The sequence below is a fragment of the Manis javanica genome, chromosome 10, assembly GCF_040802235.1.
Source record: "Manis javanica isolate MJ-LG chromosome 10, MJ_LKY, whole genome shotgun sequence".
Classification (NCBI taxonomy): domain Eukaryota; kingdom Metazoa; phylum Chordata; class Mammalia; order Pholidota; family Manidae; genus Manis; species Manis javanica.
The window spans coordinates 15,561,501-15,569,850 of record NC_133165.1 but is presented as its reverse complement, the minus strand read 5'-3'; the positions used below and the strand labels follow the sequence as shown (position 1 = coordinate 15,569,850).

Sequence of the window (8,350 nt, the reverse complement as noted above, 5' to 3'; positions counted from 1 at the left end):
AAATACAGGATAACTTGCCATTTTCAAGAGGGGAATAGAGGTTGAATTTGCAGTAAATTAGGATTTTGTCAGACAATTTAGCAATGTGGGTGTGGCACAGGCCAGGGGGAGGGGCAACACGTCGGTTGTTTCTTAGTGGCCACAACCTCGAATGGATGCCATTTGAACTACAGCCTAATGAGGGATTTGTTAACCTCAAAAAGTGGTAGACCAAAGATTCTCTTAATCTTGGCCCTGGTGATCTATCTGAAAGTCATGGACTTCATTCTTCTTCCACTGTTTCAGTCTGCAGCCTGGAAACCTTCTCCTTACTCCCGGAGAACTCCCAGAGCGGGGTGGAGGGTCTGTGTATGTGAAGAGCCACGTGAGCTGCGGGGACTCAGCCCGAGAGAAAAAGAGTCGAGTTGCCTCGGTAAAGAATATACACACCACGTGTTCACAGCTTCTTGACAGGTATAATTATCAGTGTTGTTTTTCCCTTTTACTATGTGCTGGGGGTTCTGAAGCATGGTTTCAAACTCGTGACTATCCGGTGTTTGATCAAGTTGCTTTTCTTCAAGGACCTGAAAAGGAGAGAAGAGTGGAGAGAAATCAGCGATTAGTATTCATGTGTCAACGACAATATGCTAAAAATACTGAAAGAGCACGTGCTACGTGCGAACAGCAAAAGGGCTATTTTGGGCGCTATCATTCATGCACAATCTTCCACGTATGAAAAATGAAGATGTTTGTAAAGGAAGTAATTATCAAATGAGGATGGAAAAGACACAGTCATTCCTGCAAATGAAATAAGGAACATCCATTTGGAAACATTTCAAATGTAAAACATTTCTTTCTCCCAATTACAGATGACTCTATTTTTCTTCATGACAGCAAAGAACAGGTAACATTTCTAGTATGGCTCTGAGGGTGACTGTAGTGCTCTTGTTGAGGTAGAAGCCAGCAAAAACTCTCTGTCATGGGCTGCAAGCACCAGCAACCCTTCTCTGAAGCAGATGCGAGGCCTGTTTCTGCTGCTCCAAGGTCAGCCTGACACCAGGTAGAACACAGGAGGCTGCTGTCCACGTGGTCTGATTTGGGGGAGCAGCCTCCCTTATCCGAGAACTGCCCTCTGTCACCGTTATGGAGTCATTTCTTTCAGAGAGAACAATGGTTTTGCATCTTTGTTTTTAAAGCTGCAGATGTTTGTATTTCAGCAAATGCAGATGACATATACAAAACAGATTTTAACGAATTGTTCTGGTTGACCTGTAAGAAGGGGGGGCTTGCAATCTGCCTGTTTGGCAGCAACACTGTCCAGCTGCCAGGCCCTTCAGAGATGCACCCCAAAGCCCTGCGGCCCTCTAAGAGTGAACCTGAAAGCCGAGCCCAAGGCCACTGTACTCCTTCCCCTAACAACATACTACAAAAAAGCGTTATCTACCACTGACATTTTAACTACTACAGGACCACCAGTCCTACTATGCTATTGAGAGCTCACTAATTGCCACATATTTTGGTAAGTTTCGCATACTTTTTTCTTATTTAATCTCCATAGCAGCCCATTTAACTCAGTCCCATACTGAATAACTTCCTGCAGGTCCCCTAGCATCAAGTGACAAAGCCCTAGAGATTGAGCTTTTAATGAATTAATATATTATAGAGTTACATGTCCTAAAGGAATGGGACTCAGCAGGTGAATTTAGTGGGTCTTGGACCTCTTCATCTATCTGGAAGGGTGATATGCCAGCAACTGAGAGAGCACCGGGCATCCGAAATGTGGGTCACGGAAATGCCTGTTGGGAGAGGCCATCTGCACCAAATGTTCTTACTACTTCCCTCATTTGCATGATTTACAATTCAAGAGTTTAGAGATCTCTTAAATAGAAGCCTCTTCCATATCAGTGTAAATTTTATTGGACAATAAAACTGCTTTGTCAACTTTTAAATGAGTCTTTGAGGTAGGCAGAATAATGGACCACAGATACGTCCATGTCCTACTCCCCAGAACCGGTGAATATTTAGATTCCCTGGCAGAGGGAAATTAAAGTCGTAGATGGAAGTAAGGTTGTTCATCAGTTGATGCAAAACAGAGAGATTATCCTGGATTGTCCAGGTGGACCCAGTGGAATTAAAAGGGGAAGAGGGAGGGCGAAGAGCCCAGCATGGGGATGAGATGGTGGGAGAGGTCACAGCCCTGCCGCACGAGGGCCTGACAGCCGCTCCTGGTTGAGGAAGGAGAGTGGGGCTGTGGAGCAGGCAGCGCGGGCAGCCCCAGAAGCTGCAGCAGGCAAGAAAAGGAATGTTCCCCTGGAGCCTCCTAAGGCCCAGTGAGACAGCGTTGGACTTCGGTCTTACAGGAATGCAAGATAATAAATGTCTGTTCTTTTAAGACATTAAATGTGGGGTAAGTGCTAGGAGAGCCAGAGGAAACGAATTCAGCTGTGACGATGAAGTGCTCTGAAGCCTGGGGTAGTGTTTTGGGACTAAGTGGCGGCAAGGGTGAGCTGGGTATCTCCAACTCAGCGGCATGAGGGTGAATCCCTGGAGAGCTCACGTGAGTGTGTCTGTGAGGAGGGATGGGGGACAGCAAGGGTTGGGGGCCACTGGAAAAGGTCAGAGGGGCACAGGTCAGGAGGTAGAGCCCGTGAAGCCCGTGTTTCCGGGTGGGGGTCAAGGCCCTATCACTAAATGCAGCACAGATGTTAAAAAATCCCATAGGCTTCAGTTTCTTTCTTTAAAATGAGGTGAAAAATAGTACCTAATACTCAGAGGATTATTATGAAGATTCAGGAATTTAATATATATGAAGCAAGTAGAGGAGTTCTTGGCACATTGTAATTGCTTCATAAATGTTATCCAGCATTATGGCTGTTACCCCCCATCCAGTTTTCTGCTTGGTAACTCTGGAATCCTTGGACTCAGTTTTATCAGACATCCTCCGAGACGTGGCCCTCTCAGTTCTGGCTGTGGTTCCCTGGATCAGATCATCAGGACAGTGGCTGTGGCAGCCATCTCAACAATGTCATCCTCGTCCAACCTCCATCTCTCTTGCCTGGACAACTATTTAACAGCCTCCAAATCGGACTCTGTTTTCACTCTTTCCCTGCAATAATCTGTGTTCCCCACAGCAGCCACAGACTGTACAGAACAGTCAAGTAGTGGACACAGTAAGAGACACGGGGTCTGAACAGCAGGAGGAAAAGGAAGGTCAGTGAGTGAGGAAGACAGTGGAGTTTTAGTTCTGGAGAGTTTAAAATTAAAAGTAGGCATAAGAGATGTTCTCCACATACTACCTGCATCCCACCTGTTTTCCATTTGTACGTACCATTTACCATTGGTAGTTACTTTATAATCTACACCTCAGAAAAAAAAATATTTCTAATTTAGAGAATAGAAATTATCATGTGATAAATAATAACATAATGTCTGACAACTATTTTGCTTTACCTGGTCTTTGCTTGAGTTCTCAAACTTAAAAAAAAAAAAAGAACAGACATCTGTTCAAAGGAAGTATGTCAAATTTGCTTCAAATCTCTTCTCAAAAGCAACCATGGTGTGAGTTAGCAAGTGTAACAAATCCCATTTAATCCTTAAAAATATAATTAATTAAGAGTTGAACAAAAGCTAATGTAGGTCTCTTTGACTGAATTCACCATAAAATCCATGAATGGCATGACTTGGTTGTATTTTGCTGGTGCTTGAAATGGTCAGTACAGTTCATCTCAAGGCAACACGATCATGTGTATTGCAAGTGCTGCCTTGCCATAAGTATAAATAAGTATAAATTCTCCTTAAACAGAACTTTACCATATCCTGTGCAATAAAAATAGTTTATAAATGCTTGTTATTAAAAGGTTAGTCTTTGGTAATGAGACGGCAGGGGTTCTGAAATGATTTAATGAAAACTGATGGAACAGAGAAATGGAATTGAGTAGTACTGTACGTTGTCCGGCAAATATCTACAGCCAAATTGTATACTTCCAAAGATGACTGAATAAGTGTAATACTGGAAGCTTTCAGTAAGATTCTGGAGTCTGAATGGCAACATGTTTCTTTTGGGACATTTCAGAACGATTTTACTATGGATCAGTGTGGTAAATTAGTAGTTAAGAGAACTGGTACAAGACTACATTATGAGAATAAAAGAAAATAACAGTGTAAAGTGTCAACGTTTGACCTAAGAATAGTGGATTATTATGATTGGCAAAATGACTGTTGAAAGCATTCTGAAAGTGCAAATGTGGAGTATCTCTCCATTTGGAATGGATAAGCTAGAAGAAGGATATAGACAAAACGACTTGTCCCTGTGCATCCAGATCGCTCCGTCTCAACAATATCATCCTCGTCCAACCTCCGTCTCTCTTGCCTGGACAACTATTTAACAGCCTCCAAATCGGACTCTGTTTTCACTCTTTCCCTGCAATAATCTGTGTTTCCCACAGCAGCCACAGTTATCTTTTTTAACATATAAATTATTCCTTGTCACTCTCTTGCTTAAAATCCTTCAGTGGCTTGCACTGCAATGAAATCTCACTTCCCTGGGTGGTTTTAAAACCCTCAATTACCTCACTATCTTCTCACTCATTATTCCTTAACCTCCCTGGCTTCCTTTCTATTCCTCTAACATCAAACAGCTCTTACCTGCCTTAGAGCTACTGCACTGGTCATTTCCTCCTCTTTTTATGCTCACTTCCCGGCTTCTTCTTGTCCTCAGCTTAAATGTCATCCCCCTTGAGAAGGGTCTTCCCTGATCACCTAATGGAAAGTCATCACCAAGCCAGTCTCTATCAGAGCACCCTATTCTAACTCTGCAAAGTACTGGTCTCCATAGGATATTTTTCATTTACTTGTTAGTAACTATCTTCTCCAACAAAAATGTTAGCACCATGAGAGTAAGGACCTTACTTTATTTGTGCTGTTTCCATAGCCTATTGAACAAGTGCCTGGCCCATAGCAGTGCCAAATAAATATCTGTTGTTGAATAAATGTGGTTTTAAGAATGGAAAGTAATTTTAGATAAAGATGTGAATCTATGGTATATACAGTAAAACTAGCAGGCTATAAAAGAAAGATAGATTGTTGAACTCCCACGACTGTTTGAGGACAAATGCCAACATACTCTTTTTTACTTCTCCATGTACTTTCTTGTTTTTTGAGTGTCACAGAAAATAGAAAGTCTGTCATATGCAATGCCTCTGATTGTGCAAATAGCAATCTGATATGCAAAGAGTTAAAAACACCATTACCTATGTCGTTTTTCCAAGAATATTTGAGCTTCATTTCAAATACATGTTTGCAGACATCTTAGTGTAAAAGTACCTAATGATATTAACTGTCTCCTCTAAAGGATAGCAAGGAAAATTAGGTAACTCCAGAACATCTGATGTAGGCAAATGAACTATCTAGTAGAGTGAGAAGAAACACAATTCTATGCTACTTTTTAAGTGTGGTTGTGAGGAATCCACTGATGCTATCGCAGCTTCATATCATTCAGCTCAAAAATGGAGTTTCAGTGATACTTAAATTGGAGGGTTTTCTGAGGATTAGGAATAACATGTGGGAAGGGCCTGGCACAGAGCACACCCTTCAAAGATGGTGATTCTTACTCTTGACATTTTTTCTTGAGTTTTCTTAAAAATACATAGCAAAACATTATTTAGCATTCTTTGTCATAAAATGGAATTGGGAAAAAAGGCAGGCGCATCTCAGACACATTTTAAGTGAACACCCACAGAGAATTTCAAAATCTCAGAACAAACACACTAGCAGGTTTAGACTTCATTCTTTTCAGGGGAGCAGTTTTCTAATAAATTGAATGACAGTATTCTAAAGGGGATCTTCCCGGGATCAGCACAGTATGGTTGCTTAGTTTCCACATTCTTCAAAGGCAACCTGCTGAGGGGCTGAGTGGGGGCAGCAATCCAGCCTACACTCCTGTCAGCTAGCTCTGTGCCTGAGGATCAGGGTTTGCACAGAGGCTGCATTTTGCTAATTTGTATAGTCATCCTATAGCTGTATCTGCCCCCCTAAGTATGTTATTTTCCAAAATATCTTACATTTGCATGAAATATGGCTGAATGACATACAAAATAAGCACCTACCTTGCTTACATTTTCTGAGATCAGTGTTCTTTATTTGTTTGATTTTGGTAGGGGGATTATTAAATCTAATGATGTTGTTCTAGCAAGAAACTATATTAAAAAAAACAACTTCCGTATGTAAGGGACTACCCTGTATAGAAGAAGTGCTACTTGTCTTGCTTTATGTCAGGGGCTCCCCCATTGGAAGTGAGACAGGGACCCATAGATGTAGTCAGAATTGAGTGAGGGCCTCTGGAGGGGGCAGGGCAGGATATTCGCAGTCAGAACAATGTAACTACATGCAAGGAACCCCCCCCCCCCCTACTAAAACTCTGTGTTAAACATTGAGCTCTAGAATCATTCTTCAGTGACTGGGTTCCCCAGATAAAGAAGAGTAGCTCATGTTTATTATGCTAATCATTTGTAACCCTGTGTAAGATTCCCTTCAGCATACTAAAAGGCCCAGGCCTATGTGCTGTCTTTCTTCCTTCAGATCTAAGGAGGTGATTCTGCAAACTGAGCAGCTAACTTAGCTGCAGACCCAGCTGTAGACGGCATGGTTAAGGGCAGGAAGAATTCCATCTTAAAGATAAGTTTGCATTTTAACACCCAGGAAGTTCAAGAGGCAAGATTCTTTAGCAAGTAGACAATACCTCAGCCCACCTTGGGGGCCTAGGCAGGCAGCCTTTTGATGTGCTCCCAGACCAAGGCGCCCAGGTGTCCCAGAGAGAGAAATCAAGGCAGGAAATTCCTTACAGTTAAGTTAATTTTTAATATTCAGGGACCACTTAACAAGTCCCCACCTCTAAGTTTTTTCATGTTCTCGAAAAATCCTCAACTGCCTATAAACCCCCCTAGACAACGCACCACTACAGACTCTTGTCCCCTGCTGGCGTGAGCCGGGAGCTCTGTCCTTTCACTTTATTTCTAAATAAAAGCCTGTACCTTGCTCTCCTACCTTGACTGTTTGTGAAGCTCATTCTTCGGCTCCGCAAACAAGAAACCCGGCATCAGAAGGATGTGCTTCTCGCCTTAACTATATAAGGGGCTCCCCCATTGGAAGAACGTACATCTCGCCTTGCGTATGTAAGGGGTTCCCCCATTGGAAAAACTCTCTGCTCGTATGTTAGGAGTTCTCATCCTCATTGGAGGAATGAGCTTTTTGTCTGTAAGGGGCTCCCCAGCTGGAGGACCGCGCTTCTCACCTATGACATGTGGTTTTGCTGTGTGTGTTGCTGCTGTTGCTGTTGCTGCTGCTGAATTAGCAACTGCTGCTGCTGCCGACGCCGGGCCGTCCGGAGCTTTTCAAATCGAGCCTCCATTTCTTCCAGGACCTTAGGGGTGTATCGGACCACCAGCTTGACGCTGTCCTTGGCAGCCTTGAGTAATTCCACAGCTTTCTCATGGTGTTCCCCTTCCACGCTCTGAAAAAACAGAGACGTTCCTTAGAGGGGAGAGATTCCCTGTTCTGTTCCCTGACGGAAGAATCTGAAATTAGCATCATATTAATATCCCAGGTTGAACTATCATCAAGACGCAGCCAACGGAATCTACTCTCATCTTCATCAGTGTTTATCTCATTGGTAATTGAACTCTAAGCAGGTTAGGCTGCGCGAGGGAGCAGAATGAAGGGGCCCCAAGTTAGAAGGGTGGGAAACAATGAAGACCCAAGATTGGGAATGGAATTTGTAAATTTCTTCTGGAAGAGTAAATGCATTATCCAGCAAAATTTTGAAAAAAAATAGTAACGAAGGGGAACTTTTCCTGTCAGATATTAAAATTTGTTAAGAATCATGATGAAAAAAGCAATGTCTTACTATCATAATAGAAAGTAGGACATAGAGAGTTCAGGAGCAGATCCACCATATGTAAAACTTTATTATCTAATAAATGTGGGATTTAACTCAGAGAGGAAAATGACTAATGATGTTGGAACAAATAAATGATACAAAATAATGTAGACTCCAATCTCATTGTCTATGCTAAATATAACAGATTGACTAAAAATTTAAATGTAAAGATAAAGCCATAAAACTAGCTGAACATTCATTATCTTGAAATGGAAAAAGAATTCTTAAGTAAAAACACCAAGGGAAGAAAACTTACAAAGTCAGATTTACAAATTGTAAGTTTTTGTGTCTCGAATACCATAGAAAGTTCAAATAACGAACCAGAAAAAAATATTTCCAATATACTACAATTTGTTAATAATCTTCAGATGAATCACTCTTACAAGTCAATAAAGATCTACTCAAAATGGGCAAGTGAACTCATAGACAAATAATAAT

General features: G+C 41.9%; 1 protein-coding gene across 3 annotated transcripts in view; it reads right to left on the bottom strand.

The window, feature by feature from the left end:
* Positions 1-435: 435 nt before the first annotated feature.
* LIN7A (lin-7 homolog A, crumbs cell polarity complex component) overlaps positions 436-8,350 on the bottom strand; it is a 127,615-nt gene continuing 119,700 nt past the window's right edge. For all 3 annotated transcript variants that reach the window (XM_017672249.3, XM_017672250.3, XM_073214806.1), the window contains 2 exons: positions 7,268-7,486; positions 436-563 (listed from right to left, as the gene is read on the bottom strand). In XM_017672249.3, coding sequence (XP_017527738.1) covers positions 7,268-7,486 — 219 coding nt within the window. In that variant the 3' untranslated portion in view covers positions 436-563. The remainder of the gene's footprint in view (positions 564-7,267; positions 7,487-8,350) is intronic.